Below are 23,224 nucleotides of genomic sequence, written 5' to 3'. Positions count from 1 at the left end.
CAATAAACCTGTTATCAATAATTATCCGATGTACAAATTCCGCTGTTAGAGTCAGCAGAGATTCATTTTAAATAAGTAAATCGAAAATAGATCTTTTAAAAAAATCTTTATATGATGCATATTGACTGCATTGTTCCATGGGGTCATTGGATAATAAAAACAATGAATGAATACGTAATTATTCAGAACTTGCAGATTATAAACCACATCGTGTGTATTATAGCAACAATAAATTATCACAACGGTCATCGGAACCATCGGTTCATGATCCCATTTCACGACATAAAACTTATTATTTTAGTGGTTCTGGCGAATTCTGTAAATAGCATGTGCGTTAGAATTATTTAGAAATTTCGATATGGAGGTGCTAACCCCAACTCACCGCCAGTACTTATCATGGCTTTTTTCGATGGAGCGGTGGTGCGTGGACTCCAACGCGAATGGGAAAGAAATATTAGATTCCTAAAATCATCATTTGGGACAAAATATGTACTGTGTCCAAAGAAATGTTAGAACTATTTATTTGCTGGTAAGAAATAAAACAAACGGCGATTTCAGATGTGTGGCGATCAAGGACAACCCCCTATGATTACAGGAGAATCACCACATAAGTCTGCGAGATCATATCGACGTTTACGAGGAAATGTAAATGGATCACAGGGCCAGTGAACAATCATTATGAGAGTTGAAAGCATTAATTAGACTTTAGCCTGACAAGATTCATTGTGAGATAATGCGCAGTACAATTCAACAAACGGCGATCGATGACTTCTGGAACTAAATGCATCCTAATGATCTTATAGTTGCATCCATTAAAATAATTTGCAATTCTCTTCAATGTAGACTGTTTGAGCTTCAGAAGGAAAGGTTTCCAACCTTGGCAGTTTCATTATTTTATCGTTCAGATGATACCCGTCAACATAATATTGACGCTGAGATTCCAGGAACGTCGATCCAGCAAACCGTCGTTCTTAATGATATCGTTGATGATCCCATGGAGATTGTTGAGCAGGCTACAGCTACTATGCTGGACTCTAGGATATGCAATAACAATTCACTCATCGCAGGGACTAACACTCTCAGATAATAATGTTTGGATTGTAGACAATTATGTTGAATGGTCAAATTTAGTGTACCTGGAAGTATCAAGAGTTACAAAAATCTCTCAACTGCGGAGAATTGTCCACGACAATTCAAAGATGGTTTATAATCAACTTCACTAAAATTCTAGGCAAGGTAAAGAAAAAATTAACTGGATATCCGCGAGATGACCAAACTTTTTTTTATATATAAACGCAATTTTGATCTTGATATTGAATTTATCACGACACTAAAACAGCAACTAAAATTAACTGCTGCTGCTGTAACACAGTAATGATGTGGGAATATTGTCCTCATAACGTACGACAAATTACCGTGGACAGAAACGAATGTAGTCTCTGCCACACAAGTAAAAATATCGTGCTGACATGTCTTGAGTGTAACCGACGTCGACGAGCTAGTGCCCTGCATATAAATGCAGGCCGCTAGCGCGACTCCAATCTGGTGGTAATTGTGTAGTTTTAGGTATTATTTAGGTATTACCTGCAGTTGTTCACGGACAAATCCATGTTGGGAAGCCGCCAAATCTAGTCTTTAGATTGCAGGCCTTCCTAAAGATCTTACCACTTTGGAAATTTTGTGTGGTTACACTTCAGATAGGATTGCTCTTTCTTTTTACAAACTTCAAGTTCAACAGATTCATATAAATATCCGAATTTCACGTTGCTGCCCAACCATGGTTTCATAGGCGAGTCGCGTCGCGTAGCTGGTATGTGACGGGTTTCATAGCAATTCCACGCGTGACTTCGTTGTTTAACGCGGTAACCTTGCAACCCATACATTAGATATGTCCTTGCTCAGTAATTCCTGGACGTACTGATGTCTAAACAATCGCTCAGCAAGTGCTCGATTAAATTGTTCAATGATTGTCTGATCCCAATGTATTGCGTCTGATTTTAACATTGAGTTGTTTCATCAGCGATGATACTGCATTAAGAACTTCTTTGCTAGGATCAATCATCAGCAATCGCGCCCATCGTAAAGGTCCATGCGAATAAATTCGTTCAAATGTGGCTCCGACTTCAGTTACTGTTTTAGTCGATAGCGGTTCCACTTCCTTGTACCTACTCACAACGTCGACGACCGTCAACGCGTATTTGCTAGTGCGACTTTGTCGTCGTCGTGCTGCGCCATTTACAATAGTGTCATGTGGCAAACTCAAGGTATCTGCATGATGAACATCATTATGCGTGCTGACATCAAACCGTCCATGTTTATTCGATTTAGGTGGTGTTAAATAAATTTGCCATATTGCCTGCTTAGACGACCAATCAGCGTTAACACCACACAATACACCTGTGGAATCGGCGAGTCTGTTAATCGCTGATACACCTTTCTAATATCCTCTTGGACTATAATAAATTGTCTCCATTATTATTATTACAGGACAATTAATTGCCCGCCCCTACGGCTAACTTATCATTCATTGCCGATCTTTTCATGGCGATGTCGTTCTTGCCGTTCTTTATTTTGATACGCGACACCATGAGGATGACACGATTAATAATAGATCGCAATTACATGACATTCGCCTTATTTTGGCTGATTTTTCCGTCACTCTGATATTAAGTCGTGTTTCAGGACCACAGTAATTATGTCCTGAATGTTTTCCCCGGGTTACTTAGCCTTGGGAGTTCCTGTTAATCTCCCGATTGCGTGAATAATGTCACTGCCGGTGTTTCTGGCGACCGTCGGTAACTCGTCACCGCCCAGAAACTAATATTTTTTGTGCCGCATTTTACATACTTTCATGTGCGTGCACGCCTCTTATTCCCTGTCGTTGTTGCTCTTAGCCCAGTTGCATCCATGACCTACTTGTATCGAACAAAATATAGACTCATGATTATAAATAATACATATTCATACAATATGAACGTGATTGACCTTTCAGCGACACAACACAAACACAGGCAGCCGTCAAAAATCATCCACGGTTACCTAACTGTACTAAAGAAAATATCATTAGTCCTTTTGGGTCTAGTAAAACTCAGTTGCTGCTCGACCTGATAATGAGGTGGCTGAAATGGGACAAACTTTATTAAATAGCGCTATCCCCAGACGACCAGCAATGTTATGATGTCATCAAGGAATTCAGTGAAGTTGCGAATGATCCCTTAGAACACGATACAGGTCTTGCTGAATTTATCACCGAGGTTGATGATGCACCGTTGCTCGATGTCCTTGATGGCAGTATTAATAATCTTGTGGTTTACGATGATGTCCCGGGTGACAAACAAACAAATCCACCAAACATATTTTCACGAGGCAGACACAAAGAAACAACAAAAAAAAACAAAAAAAAAAAAAAAAAAACAACAAAAACAAATCACAGATGTCATTTACGTTACACAGCGAGTACACTGAGATCCTCACAGTGATGTAAATTGTTGGTTATCATTAACAACGTTGATACAAAACACATACTGCAAAATATTCATCAGACTTGGGGTCCCGTCGACATGGACATAAATAAGTTCAGAAACGTCTTTGCACAAGCTCCGAGAACGCCATCTGCATTCATTATCCAGCAGCATTCATTGTAACGTTACGGTTCTCATGATGATCAGAGCATAATGTACCAGCTGACCGCGAATAATCATCGAAATAATCTTGTGAGGCTCGGTATCGCCATGGCAACGTCAATATTTTCGAGACATGATTCAATATTCTTTCTGTTATTGCTGTACGTCACACTGTTAAACAACAAATAACGCCATTGTTAACAAAACCAACTCGACCTCCAATTCCATATACTTTGACATCTGTTTTCAAAAGCCGCCTTTCGATCTCAATGAATGCCTCAGCGGATAGAAAATATCTGATTGTATCTTGGACTTGTAGCTCGATTCGTCCACATGCGTCAGGTACACGCGCATTATAAGAATCATACTGAAAATCACGCACCGATTCATATTTGAGGACTGGAGCGTCCATTTCAGATGCGGGATCAGATCCATGATTGAAAATGTTATTATATTATTATTTGTTTAAAACGACCGTCGACTCAGGCCACATCTCGCTATCAGACTTGCGGATGTATTTTTGCTTTCTCGCTGGCTTGTTATTTTGTTAGTGAATGCACGCCAGCTAATTTCTTTAGTTGTTCATTTTCCGCTTGATTTACTATTTTACTGATACTTTTTGCAATCACCTCGGTGCTGTCAGTTTTTGTGGCTGCAGTTTTCATCGTATTAATCGAGTGAGTCTGTCTGGGGTGGCAGAGAATGCCTATCAGTAGCGCAAATATCTTTATCACGAACAACTCCGATGGTTTTCATTCCTAATTGTTTTGTAATCGGGATCGCTTTTAGGGCTATCCGTCTGAATGAACATTGAACATCACAATCACATCTCCGTAAATAACTTTATTTACTGGTAATCGTGAATGATGACCCTGACTATCACAGGTCCGCGTTGAGTATTGTGTAAAATGTTGGGTTTTTGTGTGTGTTTATTATCGTTGATCTGATTGATCAGTCACTGTAGAAATCGTCAGTAATTTCGGCTAATAGTGCCCGATAAATGCTGCTATCCATGACACTAAAGGTAAATCATCACTGACAGATCACACCTGCTTCATTGATCATTTCGGGGGAATTACTGCCCGTCGTCTTCCACCAATCAACATTTCAACATCAGCGAGGACATTATTGGGCCAAAGTTTATCGTAAACCGGCGGCGAGGTTTGTTTTTTTACGACCATGATCGCGAGTGGCAAGGCCACTTCTGTTTGCTTCTTCGTAGAATTCTTCTTTTTTAATGCATGTTGGTCTAAATTGTGATGGCGATAATATATTTCCAGATAATGGAGCTCTCGCAGATTCTTTGACTTGTTTCTTAAAATGTTCAAAGCCACCCTTACGTTTACCCCGATTCGATTTATACAATTGAACTTTGTATACACAAATGGAACCAATTTTTTAATTCTGAAACATCAGCAGTTTCTGGGTCTAAAAAGTATCGCAATGGCTTTTCGAGAAGTATTTTAATGCCTGCTTCGGTAAATTCAGTGGGTAGTTTTTATAGTAGCTTTTGGGTCTGTTTCTAGCGCAGCAAGATCACTTATATGATCAATCTCATCACTAGTTTGGTCGATACACCCAATTACACCTTGTTTTTCTCACTGTTATTGTTGAGCAGCAGCTATTTCAGCTAGAATTTGTAATAGAATCTTTCTTAAAAATAGTTTCTTTTCTGCTATTTTCCAGAAGCTTTAGCGTTCTGTCCCAGCGACGGAAGAATACATTTAGTAGCCTCACTAACCGGTTTAAGCAATTCTGTTGCACCTTCTGTAAATTCCACTTGAGATTCCTGATGTCGTTATTGCTGTTTGACAGAATCACGGACGGGGAGATATTTCTTAATGGCCACTAGTCATTGTAGAGCTAATTTAGCTGTACGCGATTCCATAGTTACAGCAGATTCACTCATTATTATTACAACAGTGATTTAATTTAACATCACCAGTCAGCGGAGAGACAAAATTTCAGTGTACATAGTAATGTACCATATTTTTTTAACCCACTAACGACCCACCGGAAGCCCCTGCGAAAAATGCGTCGTATTCCTCTAACAGTATAAAATTCCCCAGTAACGTATCTATGGTTGAATGACCTATTCGCGGCTAAACTAACACATGTAGTTAGTAGCGTACAGACACTGGACTGCACAAATAAACACAAGACAATGCACGCACACATCGTAGTAACAAACCTTTACAAAAGGACAAGGTTATCGTATTGTTTTGCTCTAATAAGTAAACGTTCATATAAAATCCAAGAGTGCAATAAACTGTGTGCGGTAATATTTCAGTAACCACGTTTGTGATCACTTTGTGAGTCACTTGGTGGAGTATCAATAACCAGCCTCTTGACAGGCTGTTGAGAACAGATACAAATCACACATGGGGGGGGGGTAGCAGCTAGCGTTACTGATTTGTTACGTAGGCACCTTTATTCATCAATTTTCAAGTACTTTATTTTTACAGCGAGCTCATAGTGTAGAGGTTAGCGTGGTTGTAAGTTTGTTAAGGGGAACTTTGTTCGGATTCAAATCATGTGCGGACAATTTTTCGGCGTTTATATATATATATATATATATATATATTTATATATATATATACCGGTATATATATATATATATATATATATATATATATATATATATATATATATATATATATATATATTTATATATATATATATATATACCGGTGTATATATATATATATATATATACCGGTATATATATATATATATATATATATATATATATATATATATATATATATATATTGGCGGATAGCTGCAATCGGCTTAGAAGATGTTGAAACATCAGTTAACGGGTAATTGTAACGAACATAACTTGACCCAGGTGAACTTGCCTGCCCCTACCCCCACTGTGGTGTTCATTTTGCACACATGGGCTCACTTGGATGTAGATGTGTGTGTATGTGTATGTGTTCCTGATTACAAACTGAGAATTATAACAATAAATATAACAATTTCCTATGAAATAGTATATGAAAGTCATTCTACTAGGCGAGGTCATCTCCTTTTGCTAATTAACTTTTATATTTCTTTTGCACCACGACATCACATATGGGCCTTAGCTCTTGTCGCGCCTCAGTAAAATGGTTGGTCTGTGTGGATTTCATTTTGCCAATCAGGCTTACATACAAAGTTAGGATTGGCTTTTGGCGACAAAGAAATCAACATTTTTACAAGATCGGATTGTAGAATCGTGGCCTTGGCAGGAGCGGCTTGTCATCCCCCATCTGGTCACCCCCCTGCTACTAGATCATTGTAGTTAGCCAGTCGAAGCTGGAGAATCTTTCTTGTGATATAATAACTGTAGTTATTAACTTAACAATTAAATTAAGAAAATGAAAAGCACCTGGTCCAGAATTCACAAAAACTCTAAACTTTAGTGCACATTCAAACTTAAATTTTGATAGTTTACAATATATAAACCAAATGAAATACTTACGATTTCAAAGAAGTGACGCGTTTAAATTCACATGTTTGTGAAATATGTATTTTGCTTATATTGAAAAAATAAAACATGTCAGAGGTAATATGGACTTAACTGAGCATTCAAGGTAAGTATTTTTGTTATACAAAAGAAAGAACTTCTTTTTATAAGGCTGAGAGTTTAGAGAACACGTTTTCCCAGAAGTGCTCGTTAAGTATATGCTTGATTGTATAATTGCTTCCTAGAAGTATTTTTAAGTGTATGCTCGATTGTCTATGATTTACAGAAGTGTTCACAAGACAGGCTTGTTTGTATATGTTTCCCAGAAGTGTTCATTAAGTATAGGCTAGACTATGTTTTCCATAAGTGTCCATTAATTATAGGCTTGATTATACATGTTTCAGTACAGAATTGACACAGCCTAAATGAAAGAGATCCTTCTATGACACATTGTTTGTTAAAATGGTTGTATGGACACCCCCCTGTTTTGATCTCAACTCTCAGTTATGTTTTTACAGGAATTGGACGTCCGCAATGCTTTTATCACCCCTTTATCTTGGCCTATGGTTATGGAAGATCGTGTGGCAGATCGTGAATTTTCCAGTGAAGTAAGTTTGCACGTTTTATTTCAGATGGTGAATCTCATCTTTGGATTGGTCGCATTTCAAAGCAACCATGGCTAGCTTACAGCACTTAGCCGCACGATCAAGCAAACTTATGGGAGGGCCCTGCATTCATCGAACATCGGCATATGCATTAATATATGTGATTCTTATGATAACCTGTTGTTTTTTCCTTTGTTCCAAATTAGATTAAATCCATTTGTTGTTTTTTAAACTGTCTTACCTTTCATAGTAATTTCTATTAGAATACATAACTAGCAGCAAAGATGATAATTTCTTCATCATTTACTTTAAATATTTTTTATATTTGGTTTTTTTTTTGATAAACAGTTTGTATCCTTTCTCTCAGTATTCCACCGCCGCTTCTCCGACAATTCTGATCTTAGTTTCACAGGCACATGACATTGCTCCATAGACATTGGGTAGACGACAGTATGTTGCGTGTGCTGTCCCATTTTCGAAGGGGCGGAAGGTTATTTTTTAAAATGCAATAATACAACTCGTTTTAAATTAAATACTTATTTAGTATGGTACGCTTATAACGGCTTACACTAATAAACCAGTGTGCGTGAATACAGTAAATGTTTATTTTGAAAGAGAAGAAGACATATTAATTTTTATTTTATTTCGGCATGCACTATATTTGCCTTGGATGCAATTCTTGCACTATCTGTACAGTTCGTGACCTGACTAGGTTGTCCTCAGTACATGCAAGTGTTCATAACCTGGCTGGCATGTCCTCAATGAAGGTTCATACTCTGGCTGGCCCGTCCTTGATGTAGGTTTCAGGCGAAGGTTAGTAAACCATAGCATGCATGAACACTTATATAAGGTCTAATTTGGTTGTCGGTAATAGCACTCTTTCCTTATTTACAGACATAACTCTTTGCAGGTTTGATGTAGACCACAAAGAACAAAAACTATCAGTGAATACAGGATACAAATTAAATTAAATTTGATGGATTGGATGTAAAATTTAAAATGAAAGCAAAAGCAACATCTGGCTTATAACAGAAATATAATTTTAGCTTAAATAATCTTGTAGTTAAACGTGTGTCAGGCACATTTTCTTCTTTTAGTACACGGTGGGTGGAGCACCAGTCCTCCAACAGAAAACACGTTTCCTCACTAGTGTTAAAGTCCAGAACTATTATAAAACATTGCTACTTGGATTTTACAAAAGTCCAGCATTATTATAATGCCCTAGTACTTGAATTCTACAAGGCTCAAGTTGAACTCACCTATTTTTTAAAATTCCTATAACAACTTTTTTTTATGGCCCATTGAATTTATTTCTCTGAAAACTGCTGCACCTCTTTCATACTCGACCGGTCAAAGGGTTTGGATGATCAATACCTTTTATTCTTCATCCAGCTGAATACATGTCATTTTAACACACACAGACACATGCCATGTGACTATTATAATTACATACTGTACAGTTTCTAAATCAAACTAACGTGTGTAGCATAAACTATTTTGGATGCCAAAATATTCATATTGGATGATGAAAACTTATCTTACACTAAAGGGAGGTAGTTGTTTTTGTTTAATACTTTTAGTTATTTCTTTTATTTCAATTTTCTTTTTCCATATTTATACCTGGTGGCTAGGTTCTGTAAAATATAATTTATAAATAAGATGAAAATATACTCACCCAGGAAACCAGATATCATCCATTATTGAAACATTCAGCAGTAAAAACAAAGATGCAAAAGTACAGGAAATCAGGAGGGACTTATATTACTAGAACTGTTCAGTTGTCAACTCTCTCTCCTTATATACGCTCATAAGGCTATATACATCGCAATATTTTCATACTCGACTCATGTGGCAATACTTCCTACGTATCATTCTTCACAATATTTCACGTTGCAACAGAACCCATCTGACTGAACAATCGAATGAGAAATTACCCTAAACTTGACATTATGTTTATTGTTAACATTGCTTTTAATAGTTGTAAAGATCTATTTATAGCTTGAATGCAATAAATAGAGACCCTCCAAAATTGAAAACACAATATATACATAACATTATAAACAATAATATAGAATATCTTGAAAATGTGCATATTTTTTCTTAACGTTTGATACTATATACGTATAATGATAACTATAATGATAACTATAATGAGAACTATAATGATAACTATTCTTACAAATTGAAATGTATGGCAGCATATGTGTTTTGTTTGTTCACATATCATTATGCATTGCTAGTCCAGGGGAGAAATGTATAATAAGAGTTTAATGACAGTAACTATTACTACTGTCCTGGAGTAACTGGTCTTGAAGCACCTAAGCACTAACTTTCACCTCTTCTGAAATATACTCCAATCAGATTATAACACCTTGATTCGTTTGAAACATTAATTATTTTAGTAAATCATTAATACATTTAAAATGTCAGTTATATATTCCTTCATAATCTGCTTGGCATGCTTAGAACCCGATGATTCTTTGCAATAGCGTACTAAATGGAGGGGGTCGGACGCGGTAATGTTTCCTTTTCTTTGCACATTTATTTTTAAGTATTTCCTTTTATATATCTTTTCATGATGATAATACTAAAATTTTGTTTTCTACATAATTTTATATTTAGAAGTGATAGTTTAGATTTGAGGACCATCGTTAAATGTCACTCGCTTGATGTGACAACTTACTGTGAATTGGACCAATGCTTTAACGCACATCACACAGAAGTTTACAGATTGAATTACCATACTATGTCTTGTTTGAACACTTGAATTGGATTTCTAAATTGTTATATGCCCTTGTCTGTGAGATGGGATAGAATAAAGTTGCCAAATAAATTTGCCAAAATAATCAAAATGTCTAAGATGTGTGTGTGATTTGGATTTTAATGTAGCTTTAACAATTTTTCAGTCATATCGCTACAATGTCTGCAGTGTGGCAGTTTAGTACCATTTTTGTAAGTCTTTGGTACGACTCGGCTGGGTTCGAACCCATGACCTCCCGCTTCCAAGGCAGATGCTCTAACCACTAGGCCACCGGAGCGGTAAATGTCAAAAATAATGGGGTTAGAAGCCCATTTTTTAAGCTGTTCTCAACCTTCCTATTTCTAACATAGGGGGGTTTAAATGTTCAGAAAATTGTGACTTAAGTCATCACAGATTGAGGAAATATTAATATATATTGGACACTTGCAGCAAGTACAGAGCGTTGCAATCTGCTTTGAAAGATGGAAAGATCGAGTTAGAGGAAATGCAGGAAAGATGCCAAAAATTATCAGCTGAGAAGAAACAATTACATGATCAGATTGTTATGCTCGAAGAAAGCTCCAGACTGATACATGCTGAAAAAGAATTGCTCAGGCAAAGGTACAAATATATATCTCCTATAGGGTTTCCTCGCTTCTAGAATAGTCTTGAAAACTTTGAAAAAAGGGGTAAAATAACCTATCAGTTTCTTTATAGAGATTAATTCTGAAATATTATCAGACAAAATACAGAATGATTGAACAGGAGTTATGTAATCTTTGTTTCCCAAAATATCTTTGCCCACTAACATCAGTGTTAATGAGAGACTATTATAACTGAATGTAGTGATACCACCTTATGTTGTGTCGGTTGGTATCTTTAATAGGAGAACTAGACAGGAAGCTATATCTACTCTAGAAACTACACTGTAAGCCTGTTGTAATAATTCATAAGTCTTTTTGAATGTAAAAAAGTGAAACAAAATGTTTAGATAAAATAGAAAATGTTATCTCCAAATCTTTTTGGAATGTCACTGGAAATTATGTTTTGAAAAGTTAATAAATTCTTCTTTCTGGTTTCTTTTTCTAATAGTTTGCATTGAATATATTTAGTTCATAAATTGTCTGCCTTTAATATGTTTAATAAGATCTACGGTTTATAAAGTTTCAACGCTACATCAATATTTTTCTCTTAAAGCAACAAGAGGGACATGTTATATGTCTTATATCTTTGTTCCATACAACATACTTTATATTTCATTTTATTTTATTTTATTTTCACTGCAACGAAACCATTGCTATGGAATAAAAATAGATAGCTTTATCTTCGAGAGATTTTTCTTTTAGTGAAGAAAATTTGATTTCACCTTGGATACAATGTTTCCTCTATGAAGAAAGTTAACCTTGTTTCGTGGCGAAAATATAATTAAATTTGGAAATTTATTTGATCTGGGTGGAAATAAAATTACTTTTCCAATGAAGAACACCTCGTTTGGACACAATGCATATTATTTTCATTTTAATAAAATTGTTTTGTGAATTTTTCTGCTATTTTACCTGGAATGAAAAACGTATTCTCGCTTAGAATTGAAATATTTTATTTTGTAATGGAAATGGAACTTTGTTCGCAAGGCTAATGCATTTTATCTGCAAACAAAATTAATTTTAGACATAAAGAAAACACTTTCGGTCATAACTGAAATGATGTTCTCCATAATTAAAATTACTCCTTCAGTCGACTTTTGTAAGTGTATTTCCTGTTGATAACTTGACTCATTTCGGTAAAGTGATTCAAAGTAGAGGTGCAAAGAGTTTGATTTATTTTCTGTCAGGATCTTCTGGGTGTGTTAAGTCAATCCATATTTGGAGTCTTTTCTAGAAAGATATTGTTTGCATCAGTAATTTTGATATGGAATAATTTTAGGGTTTGTGTTAGCATCTCAACTTCATAGCGTATTATCATATTGTTTTTTTTTATCACAGCTTAGACTTTTGGGGAGTTTATCATGAGTTATACTGTTTGTTTGTTCTTTGACATTTCCTTTTCAAGTGATTAAGTGTAAAACAAACATGAATAGATAATGTTTAAATTATATATATATATATATATATATATATATATATATATATATATATATATATATATATATATATATATATATATATAGAGTAACATTGATCTATTTATCACTCTAGCAATATGAATCTCCCTGTACCTTGTGTTTATGACCATTAATAAGTGCTTATTAATCTGTATAAATCCACTGTAAAGATTACACTTAGCTTTTAGGTTAACATCTAAGAGATTTAATGGTCATCTATCGGTTTAAAAATTTATTGCCCTACCAGTTTCAGTGATAAAGAATATAGTGAACATTATTTGACTAACTGCCATTTATAGAAGCATGTAAATGGAACAGTCCTATTTCCAATACGTGTTTGTCTTTATTTCAGATTGGATGAAATGACAGCAAATATGGCACATATAATGACCAGAGAAAATAAAGGCGGATTTGAGTCTCCCTCTGATCCCTTCAATCCCACAAAAATAGCAACAAAATTTACAAAACTGTATGAAGAACAAGCCCTATCCATCATTGAAATGTTTGGTGACAAAGAAATCGAAGGGGTAGAATTCATCGCTAATATAATGCAGGTGAGAATTGATCATTTTGTATTAACTTCAATAAACTGAAATAGGTAATCAAGTTACTCATTAATTAATAAAGCTTGTAACAATGGTCACTTGCAGCGTAAAAATCCACTCGAGATTGTATTAGTGTGGAGCTGCCCATCCTTTAAAGGATAAGGGTGAAAGACTTTTGCTGGTGCATGACATGGATTTCGTTACTTTCTTTGGTTCAACAGTGTATGGTTGCCACAAAGAAAGCATTGTTAGAGTCTATTAGATGTAAAAGACATTGTGGGGTTTGCACGTATTGGGGTGGGGTTCTGCCAATATAAATTAATTAAATTATGATGAAAGTTCACCCTGGCTCGTGAGGTTAGAAAGTTAAATTAGTGACAAGGTAGATTTACAGCTCTGAGCCCCCAGTCAGCTATGCCGACGGTTAAATTATAGAGAACACGAAGATGACATTCAATCAATAACAATTTAATAAATTCGATAATTTAAAACGATAACTTCCAATCACTTGTCTTTCCCTCAACCAAGTGACAGCCTAATTCATCCCATGATTTACAGTGTGAGTTCGATTTTCCCCCTGTCCTTGCATCTACTCATCTCTTTCTTTCCCGCTAATTACTTCCTTCTTTCCATTCTTCTAACTCCTCCTTTGTCTCCATTTCCCTCCCTACTATCTCCTCCTCCAATTTCGCTCCCAGACTTCAACTTCTCCTTTCTTCTCCTTTCCTCCGTCTCTCTATCTGAGACTACGGGACCAACTGTACCTGGTCTGTCCCTCAAAGCTTCCTGACTTCTCTCCTTTCTTCTCCTTTCCTCCGTCTCTTTATCTGAGACTATGGGACCAAACTGTAACTGGTCTGTCCCTCAAAGCTTCCTTATTTGAAGCTCTCTACTTAGAATTTCCTGCTCTAAGATTTTCCCGCCAATAACGAATGGCTATTCAGAGTTACGCTAACCTCCACTCTGGGTAATTTCTCTCAGCGAACTAATTCTGGCCGGAAGACGCGGAGATATCATTCTACCCAAATCAACGTCTCTCCCCTATCTCGATCCTGATTGGGTGGCGCTGTGACCTTGTCCAATCGTCTTAGCGGCCAGTTCAACCTGTCTGTCTTTTTGCAGGGAAAAGAAGTTAAGACACTCCCACTTCTTCAGGCAACTTCTTTTGATCTTGGATAACATTTCCACACCTAGGTGATAATTGGCTATCTGTGGCTTCGCAACTCCTATGTCTGGCTCTCCACTTCTAGCTACGGCAATCTTACATAACGGATTAGTGCTAGCCTTCGGCAATGTTTAACATCAAACAATGGCCTGTCAGAATTACCTTGATTATACATGTTTCAAACTGGGGCTACTCTGGGTTGGGGTAAACATGACAGACATTATTATGATCATTTGCAAGTATTACTAATTAATTAAAAAATTGTATTCTTAAAAGCTCACCCTACAACTTATAATATTACAAGGTGATTTAGGATCGAAAAAAACTGGAACAGAGTCCAGCTAAAAGAATGATAAAATATGGTATAATCCGAAATAATGTAATGGTTTGAAAGGATTGATGACACTTTGTTGTAAATAATAAAAATACATGTTTTAGACAGTCGTGATGTTGGCATGTTGATAACACCTGAAGACAATTTCTCAAGCGTACATCATTCTCTGAATGTTTATATACTGTCTGAAATGACTGACAAACACCAGAAGCTAAAACATCTTTATGATGATACTGAAATTCAAGATGGTTACACAAATATAAATCTATAGTACCAACATAGATAAGTAATACAAAAATACCTTAAAATACACTGAATTGAAAAAAAGGGTTACCTCAACAGTCTACCTGTACAATATGTACACAGGTGACCTATAAAACATTTACCCTATTGAAGGGTCCGAATTAATGATGTGGGTGACCATTGGCAGGCAGATTTTACTTATAGAATAGAACATCTTTCTCCTTCCGGCCTACAAAGGATTTTTAACAAAATTTGTTATAGGCAGAGCAGCAGTTAAAATTATCATACATATTGCAGTTGTTGTATTAGCCATTATTAAACATTTTTCTTTAAACAGTTACTCAGTCTTTCAAGAAAATGGATATTTTCATCAAACAGTTTCACTGTCCTTTTGATGCTTTACCGAAAACCCTTTTCTAAATGCTCGTTGTATAACTCATTTCGTTGTTACACTTTCAGCATGCTTCAGATGTTATTGCAGCATGTTTTTTTTGTTTCTTTGGGTCTGTTATTCTACTGATCACAATTTTCAGCTCTTCAAATCTGTTCATCGTACATTTTCAAATCGACTACTGTTTGCTGGTTTATGAAATTCCAAACTTTACCATTTACATTGACTAGATAAATAATACAGTTACTTAACTAACTTTCAGCATTCTAGAGTCTTTCTTGTTCCATGCAGTTTTGATGATCATTACCACGAAAGATGATGATAAAAAAAATGGATTTTAAATGTATACCTATAACATACCTGTCACTTAGAAAGGCAGCAATGACAACCAGCATGCCATAGGCAATGTGTATCAAAGTTACGGAATGTCCCAGTGGTTTAGTACTTGGGTTTATCTTTAACTGTGGTTTTTATCATATTTGTCATGCATTAGATATATACAACTTGTATGATTGTAACATGTGTGAGGTCATTTGAAAAACTGATGGGGATAAATGTGATAAGTCATGAAGCTGCATATAAGTGAAAAACATCACATGGTTACCAGATTTATGATGTATGTCATATTCTGTGAAGTTTCCGTATATATATATATATATATATATATATATATATATATATATATATATATATGTATGTATATGTTCAAAGCTTTATTTAGAAAAACTAATTTTCTTTTCAGGAAAGTTATAAATTTTGCAGAAATAAGGCTCACATGCAAATATTGACACTTACCTCTACATTGCCACAAGAAGTTAACCATCAGGTATTTTATAATTATAGGTAACTGCATTTGTATGGGAAAATATGAACTAGTTTTTCCGATGGTATACAACACAACCATGGGAGTGCAGTATATCCATCCGACAAAACGAGTTCATATTTTCCCATACAAATGCAGTAACATTTTTATTATATGCTCATTTCCTTATTCTACCCAAGGCTTTATTATATAAACAAAAATACATTACATGAAATGAAGTAACTGAATCTGAGCTGTATTCCATACACAAGTGCAGATTCATCAGTACACAACAACATTGTTAATGCGCACATAACTCTGCCCAAATAAATTTGAACTTAGTCGCATGCTAGACATCACTTTTGAAAGAAAATGGCGTTTTGATTATTTAAAATTGAAATTTATAGTTATATTGTGAATGAATGCGCATTGCAACAACAATTCCATTTGGTCTGGAATGAATAGATTTTGGTATTTTTGTAAATTCTACAAAATTTTGTGATTATGGACTGGATTTATCTGTGTCAGTTCTACATGAAGTACATCTGATTTCAGCAGTGAGGGAGCAGCGTGTTGACATCTGCAAGTGTATTTCTGTTTTGTCATTTTTGTTTGAAATCTTAACGTGGGAAAAATATGAAGTCTTTCAACTGCAATTATCAAAAAGATGCTATGATGTATATAATGTTTATTTCATTTTGAGTGCAGTAAGGAGGATGTAATTGCACTTGGAATATAGTCCAAATTACAGTACAGTTTCGAAATGTGTAATCAAGCTTGAGAACACATGACATGGCTCATGTAATTTGAATTTGCAGAACCAAGAAAGTACATTTTGAGGAAATTCAAGATGTAAAACTAAGTATATTTTTGGCCAGTCTTATTACCAGCTAAAGAAGACAGTTTATGCCTTGTCACTTGCATGTTATTTGTAGGGACCCAGTAATTTTATGTCCTGTCTGGCATCTATCAGTAGCTTAATTCCAAAACATGGAATGTGGAAAAGCAGCTGGTATGTGGCAGTCCACAAAACATCAGCTTTAGTTCATTCAGAGACAAATTTAATCAACCAAAACATAAAGCGTCTACTACAAGAGTGTACATGATTTGTTACAAAGTAGTTCCAAATACACTATTGGGCACACATGTGAGTGCAGTATAGTAAAATATTGCACAATTCTGACAATGTAAACTTAACGGAGTCAAAATGAGCATATAATAAATAGTAAGATTTGTTTAAATGGTTTGTCACACTAGTTTCCCAGTCTCCAGTTCATGTATCAAGCACATGTTTAACAGCATAACTTTTCCCACCTTGGTATAAATGTACATATAACATGTTTTAGATAGAATTAATAAAGCTGAACTTCCACTGTATAATTTGAGTTATTTAAAATCAATATCCTCTTTGGTGAATTACATGGGAATACTTCATGTGGTCTTGAATTTAGTACTTTATATTTATCTGCATTTCAACTTAATATAAAATTACAATATGATCATAATTCATAATAATACCATGTGACACTTTACTCATGTTTTGTCAGGTCATAGTTATCTTATTGTTATTTATATACAAATATTTGTTTTCTTTTTAGGAAGATGAAAATGCTGATAATGGATCACTCATTTTTTCGCAGGTGCTTGATGCTAAGTTTCAGATAAGTTTTGTGAACATAGTTTTTAAATATGCTTTAATTGGACAGACCTATTTTGCCCTTTAATTTTCCTTGGTTTCAGAGTTTCTATGGATTTTTTAGCTTCAGATTATGTAACATATTTCACATGACAAATGTGCCAACAGTAAGATACATACTTTCAAATTCACATGTAATTTTATTTTATTGAACCATGAAGCTCTGGTTTTGAAAGTAAATGAAGGAATCTCTTGTAAAGTTTTATTTAATGATGGTGTACTAAACTCAGTCCTGTTTTTCACATCGGAAAAAACTCACTCTAAATTGAATTGAAAATGTATAAGCAAAAGCTTTGTATTTAGTAAACAGATTAAATACAGATTTTATGGGTGGCACTATGTGTATGGAACTGACCTTCCATAATTTTCAACAAACCTACAGTTTTTTATTCCAATTTTGAAACCAATAATATGAGTGTATGTATTTTCTATAATTAGATTTTGACAGACACCGAGATAAATGACCTGTACCTTCTGAGATGGAAAACAGCCAAGTCGGAAACATTTAGAGACCAGATAAGAAAGGTAGGAAATCAGCTATGGAGCCTTGGTAAAAACACATACACACACACACACGTTTCTTAAATACATTAGCTGAATACTTCCAGATCTTATTCATATTTGACAATGATTTTAACTTTTCAATTGCATACACAGTGTCAAGAAAGCAGCCTGGAGCTGTCATCCATATGCTATGGACTTCATCAGCAGACTGATTTAATATCTGCTGACTGTTAACATCATTTAATGGGATGGTGAGCGATGTTAAGAGATTGTCCCAGATATGTTGCAGGTTGCTTTTTCTATATTGTTTGTGTATGTGATTGAAAAGTTAAAAGTTATTGTCAAATATGAATAATAACACTACATAGTTAAGCTTTCACCAAAGTACCATTGCTTGTCTTTATTTGTACTGTGGTTCTCAGGTTCTCATTTGTGTGTAATATGCTCCAGAACTAACTACTTATTGTGTTAGATGTATTTATATTGTAATAATTAATCCATTGCCTGATTCCTAGTTTGGAAGACTACACACACACACACACACACATTTAGAGGTCTAATCATGCTAGTTGAAGTGATTCAGTTTTTTACATTTCATACCCTGCCTGTTTGTATACAATAACAGAGTTAAGGCAGTACATAAAGTTATATAACAGTTTGCTTAGGTTTCTGAAAAGAAGAGAGTTTAATTTGTTAATATACATGTACAAAAACATAAACATAGAAGCAGTAGAATGATGACATGCTTTGATAGTTTCATTGTTGATGAGTACTCTATTTTACATAAGTCAAATTTTATCTGTACTCTCTAATAATTATAAAATAGTTTATTTAGGCAAGATATATTTTATACATAGATTTATTTGCAGTTATTTAACTCCTCTTGTATAATTTCCCCGTCTGGTATTAGTCTTTGAGGTAAATTTTGTTACAAGGGAACATTCAGGCAATCTGATCTGTTTTATTGCTTTTTTTTTAAAGGATTTTAAAACTTTCGCTACAAATAATATTGATGATGGGATCAAACTTAAATTTCAAGAAAATCAAGCTAAAAACATCTTGATGAGCTTTATCTGTGATTGTGCTGACATCTCATGGTTGATTGCCACTTGCCATCCTCCCTTGAAAATGAGGTTTGACGTGAAACACAAGATGTATGAGGGATGGATACAGCGCAACTTCAGAAAATACACGACCAAAACAGCAGTGGCTATGCACAATTACCCTAAGGGATTTATAGTCTGTGTTGCTTGGCCTGTGCTTGTCTCAAGTGATGATAGTCTATTACATCAAAGAGGAGAAGTAATAACCATTGATTAATCCCAAGATAATCTGAGGTATGGAACTTGTTTTAAAATGGATGGATGGATGGATGGATGGACGATAGATATATAGATAGATAGATAGATAAATGGACAGACAGACAGACAGAGAGATAGCACCAGCATAAACTGAAAATTTCTAACTAGCAAACATTTATTTGAACATTTGACAAAATAAGCACAACAAATTGACACTGAAACAAAAAAGGAAGTTTGAGACTGCCCTAGGTAGAGGTTGTAACTTATAGTGGCCCTTATTTGATAAACTGTTAGTTTTAATTGCATGCAGTCCCTTGCATACAAGTACCCTTTTGGTAATAAAGGTTGACTAAATATCTCAGGTCGGAAATTTTCAGAGTGTTGGTCGATGCAAAATGTATTTGAATCTCCCCCAACTGCATACCCTTAATGTTCTGCCTCCATGGTTGTCCTTGGATAGGTAGGTATCGTCGAAGGTGATACATTTTATTAACCCATGAACTCTTTATTAATATAAACCTCCCACTAAAATTCAGATAGGGATTGAAAATGTGAACTAGTTCACTGTCTAATCTTGCTAGTGAATCTGCTGCTGCAAAAGAAAATTGTATTTATGTTATTTCTTACTTTCTTTATCCCTCTGTTTTTTTTTTCCAGATAGAGAGCTGCACACAAATCAGAACAGATGCTTGTGACTATGAAGCAGCAAGCTTGTTGTACCAATATTGTAGTAATGATATTAAATAAGTAATACTACCAGTAAGCTGGTTATGTGTAATACTGGATGTCCACAAACTGAAATCCTTCAATGGAATATAGCAAATATCTTGATACAATATCTTGATACAATATAGTGAAAAATATAAATCATTATCTCAAGGACAAAAAGCATTGGAGATGGACAGTTTGTGAAAATGCATTTTGTATCCTGAATGACTTTGTGTCACCTATTTTTACAGCATTGTGTGGATTATATGATGTATCATATACTGTATTCCCTGACGCAAGATTAAATACCTGTGCTACCAGGTAACTGGAAAGAGAATCAGAAAGTACCACAAGTATCATTTTGTTTTCATTAAGACCCCCCCCCCCAACTTCCCTGCAAGAATAAAAACAAAGCAAACCCCAAAAAATCAAGACCCCTCCCCCCCAAAAAAACCCCAAAGAACACTGGGAGTGTTGTCATCTGCATATCCAAGTATATCCTTTGAACACATTAATGGGTGGATGGGTGGAATTACAATCTTGCTAAGTCCTTTCACAGTATTCTGAGGAAGAAAAACTGGCTCAAAACCCTTCACCTATTTGCTTACAAACAATCCAAATATCTTAGGCAAAAGTCCCAAGTCAACAAAATTTAAGGGGTTATCTCCCTTAGATCACAATGCCATTTATACACAATACAATTTAGCATCTTTAGTCATACAAGATACTGAATTGGCTGTTAATACCAGATGTACTTGAATTAAATAAGACTCTGACAAATCTCAGTTAAACTGATAATTTATATTAACTTATTGAGAGCTTAGGGGTTAGACTTAAATGAATGCTTGAGATAGAGAGGTAGTTTCATTTAGAGGGCAGGTAGATAAAATATAAACTTAAACAGATAAATAGGTGAGGATAGATAGAACCAGCATAAATTAAAATCTAAACTTTGCTTTCTGAGAAACTTCGAAAAATATAGTGTAAATAATGACAACAATCACACTGAATAGAAAATAGATTGCCAAGTCAGGATATACCTATTATTTCTACTGTTAGTTAATCCAGGGGAGACAATATGGTGGCCAAAATTGCTGCCTCTTTCCTATCAGTGCCTCGTTGATATCAAAGTTAGTCCAAATAACTGTCTAGGTGAAACATTCCAAGAATGTGGAGAATAAAAATCAGCACATGCCACCACCCCCAGCTTTTTACTTATATATTTTAAATGCCTGCTTCCTGTGCTGACTTTGCACATGCATGCAGTTTCCCTCTGGTAGCCGAGTTTAAGGGTGCTTCTCTGGCTAACTCAACTCAGCTGCAGTCTCCCAAGATATGACCAAATGAGTGGTCATGTGTCCACTCACACACCAAAATAATTGTAAAGTTTGTTTTGGGGTTGGGAAAATTGTTCTCCAGTCCTTAAACAAACCTCACAAGTTCTGTTGGATATTAAGCACCTGCAATAGGTCATTATTTACCTAAGTTGTACTGAATTTTGAAAGACTGAAAACTCTTCATTGTTACACCTTATGAAAACACTGGATAGGACACTGAGTTTTAAAATATTGGGGGATGCTTCTTGTTGAATAGATGCCACATTGGGTGTGGTCTCTCTGGAATTATCTGCCACCTTTAGTGCCAATTCTTTGAATCCGATTGACTGAAAACAAGACATTGAATAAATTTATGCATTGTGCACACCTGAAATGTGCTTTATATTCAATAGCACAAGTTTAATTTTGGACAAACTAATTTGAGCACTAGTTATTTCCTTACATCGCTGTCAATGAGTCAGATGCAATGAGACCAGCACTATTGAAAACATATCCTGAACCTTGAGATAAAAGATACCAGCACTAAAAGCACACTAGAAACCCCAACATGTATATACCTTGCAGACTCTTTCATTACAATTAGATGATTATGATTTACTATGATATCAAGCCAAACATTTGTGTATTTTCATGCTATGAGATACTTAATCGTATGTATTAGCTTAGTAGCTCCAGTGGGATCATTGACCATCTTCTATAAAAGCTCTGCATAGTCTTATTAGCTGACAGCAAAAGTAAGAAATCCCATTAAAGACTGTAAGGGTTATAGCGTGAATCTTGTCTCATTTAACAAGTCTTCTGTTTTGTTTAGATTTAAAAGTGTTTTCCCTTCAAATCGTATGACCACAATTATTGTGTCAAATTCTATATCTAAAAGAACCAATTACAGGAATGGCTCCCGTATGAAATAATTAGGCGGATTCCACCTGGAACTTAAAGGAGACTAGAAATCAAAATTTTCCTTTTACGTATGTAATTCTCTACAGATTTTAATTCGACTGCAATGTTTATAAATTAAATATCGTAAGCGGGTAGTGATTATATTGCGTGGAAGATACCACGATTCCGTAAATTGCCGAGTTTTTCCGAGTTTTGATGAGACGACAGATCACGTGGTACCGTGACGCTATACTAGCGAGTCCTCGAATACAAACATAAACATTGGCGAGCGAGACAGACAGGAGACCAGATTTGGGTTGTACATTCAAAAGTTGAATCTGCAGTCTGATATAATAGTTTATGTACTGTACTGGTAAGTGCTAAAAGAAATTTGTTAGGCACAGGCCCCGGGCTGGTGATTTAAATAAACTAAAGTCCTGAATGAAATTCGACAAGCCCGGACAGTTCATACCTGTCAACTCTCAAGCCGGGAGAAAAACCTCCTGATTTTCGGGGTATTTCCTCTTCTACCTCCCGATCTCGTAATATCTCTCAATTTTGCGCAGCGAAGTCCCGATTATTACATTATGTCTGTCAATTTTCATTTGTCAGAAGGAAAAAAACCAAACTCAAACCATTTTTAAATATAACGTATGCAATCCACAGTCTAAACTGCCACACTGCAGACATCGTAGCGATATGACTGAAAAATTGTTAAAGCTACGTTAAAAATTCAAATCACACGCACACACATCTAAACCGGCACTGGACGAAATAATTAATATCATACAACAGTTTT

At 35.2% G+C, this 23,224-nt stretch overlaps 1 protein-coding gene across 4 annotated transcripts in view; it reads left to right on the top strand.

Moving 5' to 3' along the window:
- Positions 1-20,562, top strand: part of LOC149788625 (uncharacterized) — a 28,889-nt gene extending 8,327 nt beyond the window's left edge. For 3 of the 4 annotated variants that reach the window (XM_089974712.1, XM_089974713.1, XM_089974710.1), the window contains 8 exons: positions 7,593-7,682; positions 10,870-11,040; positions 12,873-13,074; positions 15,941-16,024; positions 17,599-17,640; positions 18,135-18,221; positions 19,182-19,537; positions 20,159-20,562. In XM_089974712.1, the coding sequence (XP_089830838.1) occupies positions 7,609-7,682; positions 10,870-11,040; positions 12,873-13,074; positions 15,941-16,024; positions 17,599-17,640; positions 18,135-18,221; positions 19,182-19,520 (999 nt within the window). In that variant the 5' untranslated portion in view covers positions 7,593-7,608 and the 3' untranslated portion in view covers positions 19,521-19,537; positions 20,159-20,562. The remainder of the gene's footprint in view (positions 1-7,592; positions 7,683-10,869; positions 11,041-12,872; positions 13,075-15,940; positions 16,025-17,598; positions 17,641-18,134; positions 18,222-19,181; positions 19,538-20,158) is intronic. The other variant, XM_089974711.1, reaches the window with a different exon arrangement.
- Positions 20,563-23,224: the final 2,662 nt, after the last annotated feature.

This window comes from Sinohyriopsis cumingii, chromosome 11, assembly GCF_028554795.1.
Source record: "Sinohyriopsis cumingii isolate HCF-2022 chromosome 11, ASM2855479v2, whole genome shotgun sequence".
Classification (NCBI taxonomy): domain Eukaryota; kingdom Metazoa; phylum Mollusca; class Bivalvia; order Unionida; family Unionidae; genus Sinohyriopsis; species Sinohyriopsis cumingii.
The sequence above is the reverse complement of the archived record's forward strand: the minus strand, read 5'-3'. Positions and strand labels throughout refer to the sequence as shown.